The sequence below is a fragment of the Lytechinus variegatus genome, chromosome 7 (genome assembly GCF_018143015.1).
Source record: "Lytechinus variegatus isolate NC3 chromosome 7, Lvar_3.0, whole genome shotgun sequence".
Taxonomy (NCBI): Eukaryota; Metazoa; Echinodermata; class Echinoidea; order Temnopleuroida; family Toxopneustidae; genus Lytechinus; species Lytechinus variegatus.
The window spans coordinates 1817132-1832974 of NC_054746.1; the positions used below are offsets into that span (position 1 = coordinate 1817132).

A 15843-nucleotide genomic window follows, 5' to 3' on the forward strand; every position below is an offset into this window, starting at 1 on the left:
TATAACGTAGGGTATCATTTAAAGAGAATGAAAATGATCTTTAGAATGATATAAAATATGCATTGTGTAAAATTGGGAGAAATTAATGGCCAAACTTAGATTTCCAAACTTTTTTTTGAGGAGTTATAAGTGTGGGAGAGAGAGGGGGAGGGCGTCTGTATATAGAGATTGGGCAGGGAATTTTGTTCGAGGGGACGTTCACCCTGAAGAAAAGTCTCTTGTAAATTTGATTTTGTATAATTATTATATTGATGACGGTTTTAAGAAAATCCATCACAGATTAAAAAAGTGTTTAGAGCTTAAAGCTTTTAGTTTGTGACGTCATAAACGAGCAGCTGCCCCATATCTTATGTAATATAAAATGCATATATTCCATTATTTTAATGATTCATAGTGACTATTTTATCAGGAGTAGGTGTGAAAAATTATTGTCCATATACTGAAGGTACAATAAAAAATATTTTCAATATTATTTTAGAAATTGGCATTTAATCGATTTTTTTTCTAAACGATATATGAGGAAGCTGTTGGCATATATGACGTCACAAATCAAAATATAACAATTATAATATTTTTAAAAATCTCTGATGGGGATTTACTTAAAGTTTCACTAATATTGGTTCTCTATTTTTCCTCCAATTTTTTGCAAGAAACTTTTTTCTGAGGGTGAACTTCCCCCTTAAATGCATATGTTAGGGGGGACATGTACTTCTTACGGGGGGTATGTTTTCTTTTGCTCTGTCTGACTCCATACATTACTACATACATACAACGCAGTTTGGTCGACATTTTGTATGTTGTTCCAAGCGAAAATATTGTATTACCGAAATCATATACCGCTCTATCCGGGAAGTATATGAAAGCAAATAAAATCCATTTACGATCACTGCAAATGTCAACAGAAATGTGCCCAAAGTAAACTGTCAGAAACATCAAGGAGGTCCTTGAAGACATGCCTGAGTGATCTTCAGGACAAAAGCCATCCTCCTTTTGAAATCACCCAGAAACTTTATTATTATATCTGCGGAACACACTGCGAAATCATCATGTGGAGAATGGCATGGGTTAATTGTTGCCAAAGAAATGCTATTATATTGCTCTCCAACTTGAACTTGGCATGAAGTCTATCAGATTCCATCATGTTGAGAATGTTGTGCCCCGGGTGTTGTGCTTTGATAATTCACAGACAGCTTTGACGCTATATACATTATCAGAAGTCTCGTCAAAAGTAAGGTATATGATCTCTCGCCGTGACAGGAGAGAAGAGACCGCGGGTAGAACAATGCTATAACCATGGGTAAATGATTTATGACAATGATGATTCCCTATTATTTTATGCTGCTATATTAAGATGATTCGGGAATCTAGACCCGCAGATTTGTGAGCATGTATACTCTTCGATACTTGAACTAGCTCATGATTGCATGCGGATATAATATTTCATGTCTATGATTCGTGACCGAGAATTTGGAAAGGCTTATGATATATACGGAACCAGGATGAAATATATATCTAAGTTCATATGGTTATCAACTTGAAAACAGTATGAGAAGTCGGACCTTGCATGCAGCTGCTACATGAGAGCAAATTATTGCTCGAAGAAATTTGTTCGAAAAGACTTAATTCAGGTCATCATCGATATTTCTCTGACCTAACGTTGTACACCACTCTCGTTTTACAGTTTTTTCTTGGAGATCAGAGGTTTTTAATGATTAAAATGAATAGCTACAACACTTAGCATTGTGTACTCCGCCGGGTCCTCCGTGTGGCGGGGAAAACCGCTTGTCGTCTGCTATCAAAATATATGACTTTCTGAATATGAAAGATGGAGAAGAAATGTCTGACGATGTTCCACACGTGTGAGTTAGGACGACAAGTTAGTGCCTCTGCTGGAGACTCGAGGCCAAATAAAAGGGTAAGTCTAAACCTTATTTATAGGTCCATGGTCTAGACTGAATATTCACAAAAAAGTAGAATATTATATTTTACCGGGAAATATAGAATCTCGGTTTCCTATATACAAAGTACATTTCTGCTTTGTTTTCCAGCCGTATTTTTCATAAAAACTGACTTGACGATCTAATAATCGCCATGAACATTTCTCTGCAATGAAAGTCATCCACAGGAAGAAACGAAGTCATATTTCGCAGCGATATTTCGGCTTTGTTTTTTTTCATCAGCTTTGTTTTTCACATTCGATTCTTAATATAGATCGAATCATCGCCATGAACATTTGTCCATTGAAAATAATCCACGAAGGGGAAATGAGACAACAGGTCTTCACACGCATGCATGATCAAGCTTGAAAATGCACTGCGTGTTCCTCAAGGATTTCTCTCAAAGAAGGATATTGAACCACCTTCAAAAAGTCAATATCCCAATTTTACCATAGTAAAACACAGTTGAGTCTGTATACATAAACTGTTTGACTTCCTAGCGAAATTCTTGAGGTAAATAATAATTCTTTTAGACGCAGAATGATCTGAAAATTGTTTAAATTACTCAATTCACGAGATCGACTTATATAGGCAGACGACTGTGAACGTCAAGCGGTGATATGCGAGTTTGAAACAAATAAAGTACATAGAGTTTTCAAAGAAGCTTGCTTAATCATTGGCTATGCAGAAGAAACTATTTTGCATATCATTTCATTAAATAGAGCTGTCATTTCAGGAATATATTAGACTAACTAAATTTCGTAACATAATATGGGCAACATTTCTTAGCCTATATCGGCTCAGGGCTGTGGATTGTGTTTGGTTTTATTCACCTTGATATTCCATGGATTTAAAAATTAAGATTTTAAGCCAACTCTGCATGGCTCTCCGCCAGTACAATGCTTTTGGACTTTGTACACTGACTATAATGGATTTACACGTCTTTCCTCTAGTTCCTGTCGAATGTTTAGACGATTCCACAAAGAAATGAATGAAAGGTAATTCCACTCTTCGAATGGAATAAAAGTCCCTTTCCTTTCTCCGTTATACAAACAAAATGCTATTGCAAGTCGTTGCCATTTTCGTTAAATCAATAATCACAGTCACTCCTCCTTTTTGCCTTTTGAATGATGCCGGAAGTAAACAGATTCACAATCACCTGAAAGATGCTCTCTCAAGTGACGTTGCCATGGAAACACTGTCCTGAAAGTGGAATCAGCTGTTTAAGTTCCATCATTTTGTTCAATTAATGTAAAACTTTGTTCTGTCCGAATTGCAATAGGACTTGGGATTCATAATATTTATTGAAAACTGCTCTTTTCCAGATTGATAAATGAAAATAATTCTATTTCGCCCCTTTTTGCCAGCTGGTGTTGGATATAATTGTTTCAGACTGGTAACAGCAATTTAATTTCATCGAATATTCTTGAAATTATTAACGCTATATCATTCAGGATTTCATAAATGATTGGATAGCACAAAAAGTGAATTCTGGGAGAATTTACAAGTAGCGTTTCTCTATTCAAGGGATAGGGGCATATATTGTCCCGTGTGCCTCGATGGGGTCGCAAAATTGAGTGTAAATTGAGAGGAAATTGAAAAGGAGAACAAGATCGGAAAATAATCTGATGAACAACCAAAGAATTGAAAAAAAAATAGCCCTTGTCCCGGGCGTAGATTCTCCTAAATTGGCCACTGGAAATTACTAGCAATCAAATGGGAGTGTTCTCCCGAAAATGGCGAAAATTTCCTATAAAAATCTTAGCAAGTAAAGCAACACATTATTTGGGGGTAAATGTTATCAACAATTTCTTCTAAACGAAATACGATGCATCTAAATCAGGGTATAGGCACAATACCAAATTTGGGCAAATGGTTTCTTGGATAGGATCAGCGCATCTTTCATATATCACGCCCATTACATGGAAACGTCCCAATATCTTATAATCTGTTGATGTTTGATGATTTTTTAATGCAATGATGTTGATTGGGATTTTAGATGAAAACTGTGAATATACTTTAACTTTCATTTCAATTCTGGTTAGATTTTAATGTAATCCTCATTACTTGCACGAATTGTAATCACAGGACCGAACGCAAAGATGTAACGAATGTGATACGATGTCAAAGAAAATCATGTCAGAAAAGGAGATACAAGAATCAATGGTCGTCTTAAAAGACAGATTAAGAGTAAGTACTTTATTTCTTGAAATAAATGAACACAGTATGGAAGCGCCGTGGTGTAGCGGTTCTGACTCTCGCCTTGTAATCAGAGGGTCGTGTGTTCGAATCCCACCATGGCCTAGCGCCCTTTGGCAAGGCGTCAATCCACACTTTGCCACTCTCTCCCAGGTGCTAATTGGGTAAACAACCGTCATTGTGGTTGGTTTAGCAAGTTTGCGCCTAACAGGCTGCTTGAAATGCTATGAATCCAATGACCGGGTAATAATAATTGTGAAGCGCTTTGAACAGTCGTAGATTGATATAAAGCGCTATATAAATGCCAATTATTATTAAGGGCTGGTATGTCTTTAATGATTACAGCGACGACGATGCCTAATGGTGGTGGTGGTGGTGGTGATGATGATGATGATGATGATGGTGCTGCTGCTACTGCTACTGCTGCTGATGATGACGATGGTGATGATGATAATGGTGGTGGTTGTGGTGGTGATGATGAAGAGGAGGATGGTGATGATGGTGATGAGGAGGAGGAGGTGGATAATGGTGGTGTAGTAGGGGGATGATGATGATGGTTGTGGTGGCGATGATGGTTGTGGTGGCGATGGTGTTTGTGGTGGTGGTGACAATGATGAAAATGATGACAATGACGCAACCCCCCCCCCAGAAGGGATTTGCATACATTTTCTAGTGATTAAAAAAAAACTCCCCGGAATAAATAATATAAATCATAACATTTTCTATGGCCATTTGATTTACTCTGCAGAGTCGCACATGCGCGATATAAACATTTGTCCAATACAGTTTCCATAATCTCTACATAACCTTCTTATATTGCATGATTTCATATATTGAATTGAATTGAATTTATTACCAAATATATCACTGTCAGGTACAATTACAATGAATAGTACATTACATATAAACAAAACATTTGGAGCTAACATAATAGCAAGATGGTAATCGAGGTTAGCCCCAAATAATATCATTATCATAGTTTAAACAATAAATTTAACTAAATCTCAATATTGTACCACAAATTCAATACTAATTCTACTTATTACTGTTGCAGAAAGTTTCGATCATTTTCAGTGAACATATTTACACTATTTACAAGAAAAAAATCTTAATTATTCACAAAATCTTTATATAGAATTATTTGTTTTCAGGCATTATTTTACCATACCAATTTGATTATAATCTTCCAGTAGCATAACTTTTAACGATTTGCTAAATGTCTTACGACTGGGGTGTTTCTAATACTTGGCAGAAGATTCCGGAGAAGATTCCATAAAGTAGGACCAGAAAATGATATTGATTGTTTTCCCAAAATGGTATTATTTTTCTCAAGATTAACATTTCGCTTTTCTCTCTTTCTTGATCTATGTAGATCATGCAGATCATGGTAGATGATTGCGCCGACATGTTCGAACAGAAGAAAATCAAGAAATGGAAGGCCGCTCGTCGGCGATCACGGGACTCCCAACACTACGAGTTGGACTGGAATATCATCGGATGTGTTCTCATTATTGTCTTCTGCTACCTACTCCGTTCCCTCATCGCCCTCATCCGGGGTCCTGAAGTTCTGGAACCGTGCTTGGAGCCCGAAGAACCGGACATTGACTTCACGTCCTCTGAGCTGAGATGAATGAGCATCAAATTATCTTGAAATTTGAAATCAGTTTTATAACTGCAATTTATCCGCGGTCCTAAAGTTCTGCAACCGTGCTTTGAGCCCGAAGAGTAAAATATTGAACCAGTCAATTGAGATGAGTCATATAACGCGTTTTAAGACATTTTTTTCACCTTTAATGTTTATCTTTGGTCATCTTTGAACAGATTAGCTTATACATGTATTTATATCAAGGGGGTTGTGTCATGACTCCTTTTTTCTCTCTCTCTTCCGGATGATTCATGATATCCGTCTTGGTGTTCGACAGCGTTGATTTTTTTAACCACTTAGAATAAGACATGAATCAAATAATTACCACTGATCAGCAACGACCACTTAACGTTTTTAAAAGTTGGGGTTGAACATACAACGAAATCAAAATCGGGTGGTCATTTTTATGTTTTTTGTACTTGTTAATTAAAAAGAGGGATTTTTGCTATATTGCCCTACTTTTGTTTGGTATATGAAATGATGGAAGCCCTTTTCCAATATATTAGGAAATAAACTATGTTGAGTTACACTGTAAAAATTGTGGTGTTAAAACTGACACCAGTTGGTGTTAATAGAGGACCACACCCTGATGTGTTAAAATTGCAACCTACAGATTGAACATAACACCAAATAGTGTAAATGTAACAACCAATGGTGTTGCAATAACACCTATAGGTGTTAAAATAACACTGTCAATTTAACACTGGTGTCGTCCTCTATGTGCACCGGTTAACACCGCAGTTTTTGCTGTGTATAGTAATACTTATGATCATGGCTCTTCTGGACCCGTATTATTAAAATTTACCGTGAGCGATTTTTTACAAGTGATCCTGCTCAATAATCATTGCAATCAATCGTAGAAATTTATCCCATGATCAATACCTAAACTTTATGGTATACCGGGTCCTGCCATGCATGGGGTCATCCAACTAAAATAAAGTGATGAACCGGTGTAAAATATCACAAATATGATTTAAAAAATCCAAAGAAAAAAAATTGTAGATGAAAGTGAAAAGATAATATTTTTACCTTTTCGCTTTTCCTCGTTTTCCATAAGGAAAGAAGTAAAGAACGTGATTTTTTAAATGATGACTTACATTCTCACTTTGTGTTATGTCTTGTAACATTTGTACGGTCTTGGACACTGCTGGCGGACAGATGAGTGTGCCCCGAATGTTTCACGACCAAGAAATAAAAGGAGAAAAGAAAGAAAGGGAAAGAGTGAAATAATTTATCAATTTTTGTCTCACCTGCGAAGCAAAGTGAGACTATAGGCGCCGCTTTTCCGGCGGCGGCGGCGGCGTCAACATCAAATCTTAACCTGAGGTTAAGTTTTTGAAATGACGTCATAACTTAGAAAGTATATAGACCTAGTTAATAAAACTTGGCCATAAGGTTAATCAAGTATTACTGAACATCCTATTAGAGTTTCATGTCACATGACCAAGGTCAAAGGTCATTTAGGGTCAATGAACTTAGACCATGTTGGAGGAATCAACATCGAAATCTTAACCTGAGGTTAAGTTTTTGAAATGTCATCATAACTTAGAAAATATATGGACCTAGTTCATGAAACTTGGACATAAGGTTAATCAAGTATCACTAAACATCCTACATGAGTTTCACGTCACATGACCAAGGTCAAAGGTCATTTAGGGTCAATGAACTTTGGCCGAATTGGGGATATCTGTTGAATTCCCATCATAACTTTGAAAGTTTATGGATCTGATTCATGAAACTTGGACATAATAGTAATCAAGCATCACTGAACATTTTGTGCAAGTTTCAGGTCTCATGATTAAGGTCAAAGGTCATTTAGGGTCAATGAACTTTGGCCGAATCGGGGGTATCTGTTGAATTACCATCGTAACTTTGAAAGTTTATTGGTCTAGTTCATTAAACTTGGACATTAGAGTAATCAAGTATCACTGAACATCCTGTGCGCGTTTCAGGTCACATACCAAGGTCAAAGGTCAATGAACTTTGGCCGAATGGGTGTATCTGTTGAATTACCATCCTAACTTTGAAAGTTTATGGATCTGATTTATGAAACTTGTACATAAGAGTAATCAAGTATCACTGAACATCCTGTTCGAGTTTCAGGTCACATGATCAAGGTCAAAGGTCATGTAAGGTCAATGAACTTTGGCCATGTTGGGGTTTTTTGTTGAATAACCATCATATCTGTAAGTTTATTGGTCTAGTTCATAAAAAGTGGACATAAGAGTAACCATGTATCACTGAACATCTTGTGCGAGTTAGAGTAGTATTCAAAGTCAGCACTGCTGCTATATTGAACCGCGTGATGCAGGTGAGACGGCCAGAGGCATTCCACTTGTTTATTTTATATCAAAATCTACTGATTTTTTTGCATTAAAAAGGTTTATTAAATATCTGCTCCTTTCAAATTTCGTTGAATCATTATGCCTCTTGTGTTAAAACAAATTGGGAGCCATTTTTAAGAAGTGAGGGAAAAAAGAAAAAGGAGGAAGAAAAATAAAGAGAGAATAAAAAAAGATCATTAAAATGAAAGAAGTATAATGGATTGTAAACCATTATACTAATTTCCCACATTGTCTTTATGACCTTAATCCGAAATCCTTATTTTCGTTTAGCCTATTTACGTCTTCGTATAAATGACACTTAGACCAAGTGCAATTGGGCCAAGTGATGGTTGGACTGAACGGTAATTAAACCATATATTAATAGGAGACCCAGTAGGAGACCAACGTGTGTTTAGCCAGAGTGCATAAACATTCAAAATTCAGCCATCAGCTTTAATGTTTATAACGAGAGATGGCGCTCTCAATAAAAGGACAGCAAAGTCCCTTCAGCAATGAGACTCGATTCGTTCTGCCCGTGCTGCTTTGTTGTATTTTGTTTATTATTTTCATGCACATATGGACGTGTGATGAGGAAAGGATCATGGCCGTACGCTTAGTTTTTTTCGGGGGGGCATCAAATGCTTAAAAAAGGCATTAAAAAAATCGAAAACAAGGGAGTTAAGCGACCAAGCTGGTTATGAGGGTGATTTTTTTTTTCTGAAGTGAAATTGAAAGGATTTTGTGCACACTTTTGGTAAATTTTTTGAAAAGTTTCAGAAAAAAAAGGAAGATTTCAAAATTTCTGGGGGCAACTGCCCCCCCCCCGCTGCCGCTGCATACCACCATGGAAAGGATTAACAAGTTATTCAGCAACACTGATCATTTACTCGTTTATTGTACAATCATCATTTTCCCATAATGACTTTAAATGATTTATAGGCAAGTATATGGAGAGTATCACCCTTGCCCCCCCCCCCACACACACTCAGGTATCCAACCACACACGTGCTTGTCCAAGATTTTTAGAGGAATCCTTGTAAGGATGGAAACTGGGTGATTGTTTAACCTCTGTCACGGGTTTCATGAAAAGGAGAATTTAATATTTCCACCCCCTCCCCCATCTTGTGGTTTTGGGAGTGAACTATACAAGCCAGCGCAATAATACCATTAATCATTGGTAATTAAGAAGGAAATCTCGCAAAACTGTCCCTGAAAAAAATTAGGATTGACTGGGAAGAATTTCTAAAGACTAACATTTCTGGAAAAAAATAGCCACAAAAACAATCAAACCTCACCCCCCCCCCTTCCCCAAACCAGTGCCACGCCATCTTCCACCTATAGAAACGGCCATTAAAAAATCCTTCCGCAGCTATACAATCCTCTGTGTCCATGGTGTAAGTTAACCCTACTCTATCCCCCCCCCCCTTGAATTCATAAAGTCGTTGATCAGCGGGGTTGTTGGAGCAATAATGTTTAATCAGGTGCCCCGCGGGGGTGGGTGACCTTTGCAGAGAGCTCTTTGCTTCTTCATTATTCATTTCATCAAGGTATACAAGAGTCTGCATGTCTGGTGAGTCCTAGGTTACCTATAACGCTTCCCTCCAGTGCAGCAGCTCAAAAAACAAAAGGTATCTTCGCATGTGAATGAGTCAAGAACCCTTATGATCAGGGTTAAAGCCCGGGGTTAAAGGAACTCGATTCGAGGATCGTGGTTTTTTTTTTTGGGGGGGGCATGCAGGAGCACTGTCATGGTACCCTAATTCCTGATTAGGCAACTTTGATAATAAGCTTTTCATTGTGCGCCCATTGCCAGATCACAACCTTTTAGTGTACGAGCTTTGTGTCCCCAAAACCCGAAGTTGTAATATGCTAAATTCTATTAATTAAAACACATTATTGTGATTGGATCTAAACACAAAAGAAAGTAAGTTTCTCCAACATAACACTAGCGTAAATTCTTAACGGGAGGGATTACATGTTGTAAGCAATTGTTAATTTGGTAAAAGTTTTTCTTCGTAATTAGATCATAAGCGAGAAATTAAAGTGGAAGTTCACCATAATAACAAGTTTAGACTTAAAAGGTTACCTGATTTTTATTTTTTTGATTTGTGACGTCATATGCGAGCAACTTCCCAACATATCGTTTAGTAAAAAAAAACAAGAAATGTCATTTTCTAAAAATGATAATAATAAGATGGATTTTATTGTACATTCAGTATATTATATCAACAGACAATTATTTCACACCCGCTCCTGAAAGAAAAAATAGTTAGTCATCACGAACCATTATAAAATTGAAATTTATGCATTTTATACTACATAACATTGTATGGGGCAGCTGCTTCTATATGACGTCACTCATCAAAAATTAAAATTCTGATAAATTTTTTGATCTTTGATGGATTTTCCTCAAGCCTTCATTAATATGTTTATACTATTTGTTTGTATTTTTACATCAAACTTTTTTTTCATGGTGAATTCCATTTAAAGTGCGAAATTATCATCTCTCAAAGTTCACAAGAGTCATTGTGCTTTAAAAACGGAATCAAGTTCAAAATCAAACCCAATGGCTCGTATTCTGAAGTCAGGTTTAACTTAGACCCAGGTTTAAAGTTCTGGTTTAAGTATGGGAAGCCAAAAGTATCAATTTTTTTTATTAAGTTGTACGTTTCTTATGTTTACTGTGCTCTTTCCTGATTCATCGATGGTGAAGACAATAATCTACATATACTTCCTAGACAATTATGAATAATTTGAGAGCCAAATGAGCTGAAATATGATATCTCTACCGTTAGTGATTTATGTAACAATTGGCTGTCCATACTTAAACCATAACTTTAAACCTGATTTTAAGTTAAACCCGACTTCAGAATACGGGCCAATGTACACATGATTAACTGGGCCGTGGAACAGGGGGTGGGGTTGGGGATATGGATATGAAAATATTCAAATGATGAAACTCCAATAATATTGATTGACAGTACAATCTTTGGAGGTGAGCAGTATAGTACAATAAAGATACCACGAAAGGGGTCAATAAGTTGATATGAAGTATTTTGAATTTGAATTGAAAGGGTGTTTATTAGAAACCACATGGCAGACTAAATCTAAATTGGGTGCATGGAATTTACATCACATAATTAAATAAAAAATCAATATATCAGGCAATATACAAATAAAAATCATGATTTTTATTAGTATATTGCCTGATAGATTGAGTGTTTTTTATTATTATGTGATTTTTTCTTTCCTTCTCCTTCTCTTGTCATCAATATTGGTCATGATTTGAAGATGTTATGCATAACATCTTCAAAACATGACCAATATTGATGACAAGAGAAGGAAAGAAAAGAAAAAAAAAACTTAAGAGGAAAAAGGGACAGGTAACAGCACAAGCGACACTGGGGTGGGGCGGGGAGTGTATTGTTGGGGGGGAGGATGGGTACTATGAAAGCCAGAGGTGAATAGAAGAGGGATATAGTACATTGTAATGGAAAGTGAAATATGATTTTAAAAAGACATATAAATCATACAAGTGCATTTTGAAATTATTAAAAAGATAGATAATTCTAAAAAAAGACGAGTTCTTTATACCAAGTTCTTATTCGGGGGCGACACTAAGATATTTTGATTGGGGGCAGGACGATGTCATTTTGTCGTTCACATTATGATGGGGTATATAAAAGAATGTACAATTAAATGAAAGAGAACTCTTTTTGTCCACTACCTTTTTACCCTCCCCCATTTCATGAAAAATCGAGGGGGGGGGGTGGTCGCCCCTACCCCTCTGTGGCACTGACCCTGATCTAAAAGGGATACTCCAGGCTGAAAATATTCATATCTTAATAAATAGAGCATAATTCATAGAGCAAAGTGTTGAAAATTTCATCAAAATCGGATAACAAATAACGAAGTTATTGAATTTTGAAATATAGCATTATTTTGTGAAAGTAGTCATTATGCACGTCATCACGAATATTCGTTATAGGTGGGCTGATGACGTCACATCCTCACTTTCCCTTTTCTTATGTTATTACAGGAAATCATAAATATTTCATGTTTTCATACATGTGTAAATGACGTGTCTCCTCTATAATGAAACAAGTTGCGGCAATAAATAACTAATGCACTTAATCAGTTGTCAATCCAATTGTTTGTTCTTGGTAGAAACATTTTGAATAAACCCAATTTCATATAATAAAATACAAAAGAACAAGCGGGGATATGACATCATCAGCCCACCTAATGAATATTCTTAAAGACATGCCTAGAACTGTTTCACCTGAATAATGCAAATCTTTAAAATTCAATAATTTGTTTAACAAATTTTCGGCATTACTCCTATTTGTTTAAGATCAGTATGCTCGATCTGTAATGAAAATCATAAGTCAGAAAAAATTGGAACCAGTGGGATTCGAAGCTGCCATCTACTGCTTTCCGGGCAGCGACTCAACCACCAGGCTATTCTGGTTCACGGCTAAGCCACGATGAACTGGAATTCAAATACCCTCGATCCTCTTCTTTCTGACTCATTACTATTCAAATGCCGTCCGCCGTGGACACTAGATAGTAAATTAAGAGGCTTTTATAGGAGGAAATTATAATTTGTTTAACAAATTTTCGGCATTACTCCTATTTGTTTAAGATCAGTATGCTCGATCTGTAGTGAAAATCATAAGATCGAGCATACTGATCTTAAAGGACAAGTCCACCCCAACAGTAAACTTAATTTGAATAAAAAGAGAAAAATTCAACAAGCATAACACTGAACATTTCATCAAAATCGGATTTAAAATAAGAAAGTTATGATATTACAAAATGTTGCTTCATTTCACAAAAACAGTTACATGAACGAGCCAGCTACATCCAAATGAGAGAGTCGATGATGTCATTCACTCACTATTTCTTATGTTTTTTTATTGTTTGAAATATGAAATATTTTGATTTTCTCGTCATTGTCATGTGAAATGAAGTTTCATTCCTCCCTGAACACGTGGAATTCCATTATTTTAACATTTTGTGCTTCAGGCAAGGAGGTCCTAATCGTCAAATTCGTAAAAATTGAAATATTGTATAATTCAAACAATAAAAAAACAAAAGAAATAGTGAGTGAGTGACATCATCAAATCTCTCATTTGGATGTAACTGGCTCGTTCATATAACTATTTTGTTAAAAATAAGCGAAATGTCATAACTTTCTTATTTTACATCCGATTTTTATTAAATTTTCAGCATTGTACTCGTCTGATTTCTCTCTATTGATTCTAATCAACATTTTTCTGAGGTGGACTTGACCTTTAAACAAATAGGAGTAATGCCGAAAATTTGTTAAACAAATTATAATTTCCTCCTATAAAAGCCTCTTAATTTACTAAAATTCAATAACTTTGTTATTTGTGATCCGATAATGATCAAATTTTCAGCAATAATTGCTCTGTGAATTTTACTCTATTTATTGAGATATAAATATTTCCAGCCTAGATCATCCCTTTAAGACATAAAGAGTTTTTAAAACACATGTCCTGCATGGTTCACACTTTAATCATAATCAACAAACTTTCAAAATTAATATTTCCTGTCTGCCGAGTCGGTATTAAACTAGCCCACCTTCCCTCACTCCCCTTAAAGGACAAGTCCACCCCAACAAAAACTAGATTTGAATAAAAAGAGAAAAATTCAACAAGCATAACACTGAAAATTTCATCAAAATCGGATGTAAAATAAGAAAGTTATGACATTTTAAAATTTCGCTTCATTGATGACATCACTCACTCACTATTTCTTTTGTAATTTTTTTATATGAAATATTTTTATTTTCTAGTCATTGTCATGTAAAACGAAGTTTTATTCCTCCCTGAACACGTGGAGTTTCATTATTCTAACATTTTGTGTTTCAGGCAAGGAGGTCCTAATCATCATATTCGTAAAAATGGAAATATTGTATAATTCAAACAATAAAAAAACAAAAGAAATAGTGAGTGAGTGACATCATCGACTCTCTCATTTGGAAGTAACTGGCTTGTTCATATAACTATTTTGTTTAAAATAAGCAAAACTTAGAAATGTCATAAATTTCTTATTTTACATCCTATATATTTTGATGAAATTTTCAGCATTGTGCTTGTCTGATTTCTCTCTATTGATTCAAATTAACATTTTTCTGAGGTGGACTTGACCTTTAACTTCTTCTACTTCTTTTTGCGGTCACTCGCTCGAGTTGACTCATGATTTGTATGCCTTACACCAGTAGCAGATCCAGATGGGGCACACCCCCTTTTGAGAGTCCAAAATGAAAATGTCGCGGGAAATGTCGAGAAAAGGCAAGACTAGAGATGACCTTTTAAAAAAATAAAAAAAAACTAATCACCCTTTTATGAATTTCATCTCCCATAGACATTGTACGCAAAGTATAAAAATGTGCCATTTTTGGCATGACATTGCTTCGAAAAATGTCAAGTGATGTCGCGATGGCATACCCGTATGTCGTGAATTTGATCTCAAAAGTTGCGCGAGAATTTAAAGAAAAAAGTCATAAAATTCTGCGGCGCTATCTTTTTGTGTTTCGGAAATATCGCACGAAGCGTCGAGGGGGGGGGGGGTCATGGCCCCCACAGTCCTTTTAAGGTTAAAGAAATAGTTAGATGCACATCCTGGTCGGTATGCAAATGAGGAGACCGATGACGTCATCTACTCATTATTTCTTTGTATTTTATTTTATGAAAAATGATATATTCTAATTTTTCCTCATTGTCAAGTGATATAACGATTAATTCCTCCCTGAACATATGGAACAAGCATTGTTTAATAATATAATGTTCAGTCAAGTTGGCTCTTCTTGTAAAATCTGTAAAAAAATGAAATAATGTACAATTCAAACAAAATAAGACAGAAGATATACTGAGTGAAGGACATCATCGACCGTCTCATTTGCATGTCACCGAGTTGTGCATTTAACTGTTTTGTGGACAATATGGGAAACGTTAAAATGTCATAACTTTCTTAATTTACATCTGATTTCGATGAAATTTTCAGTGTTTTGATTTTTTATCTGTTTATTCAAAGCAACGTTTATCTGGGCGTGGACTTAACCTTTAATATAAAATTATTTTATGACTATTATGTTGAAATATGTCACTATCAGATTTTCACGTCTCATTTGCTCGCTCGCAACTATACAGTGCGTATAAAAAAAACGGGACAGTTTTGAAAAGTCTATAAAAAATTTGTTTCAAATTATTATATTTATATTTTGATGTTAATGGATGCTCTCAGATCTAATCTTTGAAATGTCATTTAAAAAAATAAATTTTGTTCATGCTTGAGCGAACACGGGACGTTTTTGTCGGGGGTTCAAAAAGAGGCTTGCGCCAAAATGGCAGAAATGAGAAATTTGATGATTAGACTTTTTGCTAATCAGCAGACTTCCTCTTAATCTTTTCATTATTTTTGCCATAATTTTCGAATTATGCTGTCAAATTTCATTTACAAATTTATTTATTAACCTGAATTATGTTGTTTTTCATTTAAACTTCTTTTACCTTTGAATTTTCCTTCATGAAGAAGAGACTTTTTGTCAACCCAAGTAAGAAAATTTGCATTATTAATTGGGAGAATTTGTAATAATTCAAATCCTTTTATTATGTGAAACAAATAAGGTCATGGTACATTTAAAGGTCAAGTCCACCTCAGAAAAATGTTGATTTGAATCAATAGAGAAAAATCAGACAAACACAATGCT

At 35.5% G+C, this 15843-nt stretch overlaps 1 protein-coding gene across 1 annotated transcript; it reads left to right on the forward strand.

Annotated features, from left to right (window-relative positions):
- Positions 1-805: 805 nt before the first annotated feature.
- On the forward strand, positions 806-6381 carry LOC121418184. Its single transcript, XM_041611911.1, has 3 exons — positions 806-1915; positions 4026-4127; positions 5509-6381. The coding sequence occupies exons 1-3, from the start codon at positions 1826-1828 to the stop codon at positions 5764-5766; spliced, it is 450 nt and encodes a 149-aa protein (XP_041467845.1). The 5' UTR covers positions 806-1825; the 3' UTR covers positions 5767-6381.
- The last annotated feature ends 9462 nt before the right edge of the window (positions 6382-15843 follow it).

Excerpts from the sequence above, each read along its gene's own strand:
- LOC121418184 (XM_041611911.1), top strand. The coding sequence starts at position 1,826 with ATGGAGAAGAAATGTCTGACGATGTTCCACACGTGTGAGTTAGGACGA. Across the intron at positions 1,916-4,025 it reads ACTCGAGGCCAAATAAAAGG|GACCGAACGCAAAGATGTAA; the intron begins GTAAGTCTAAAC and ends TTGTAATCACAG. Across the intron at positions 4,128-5,508 it reads TCTTAAAAGACAGATTAAGA|ATCATGCAGATCATGGTAGA; the intron begins GTAAGTACTTTA and ends TGATCTATGTAG.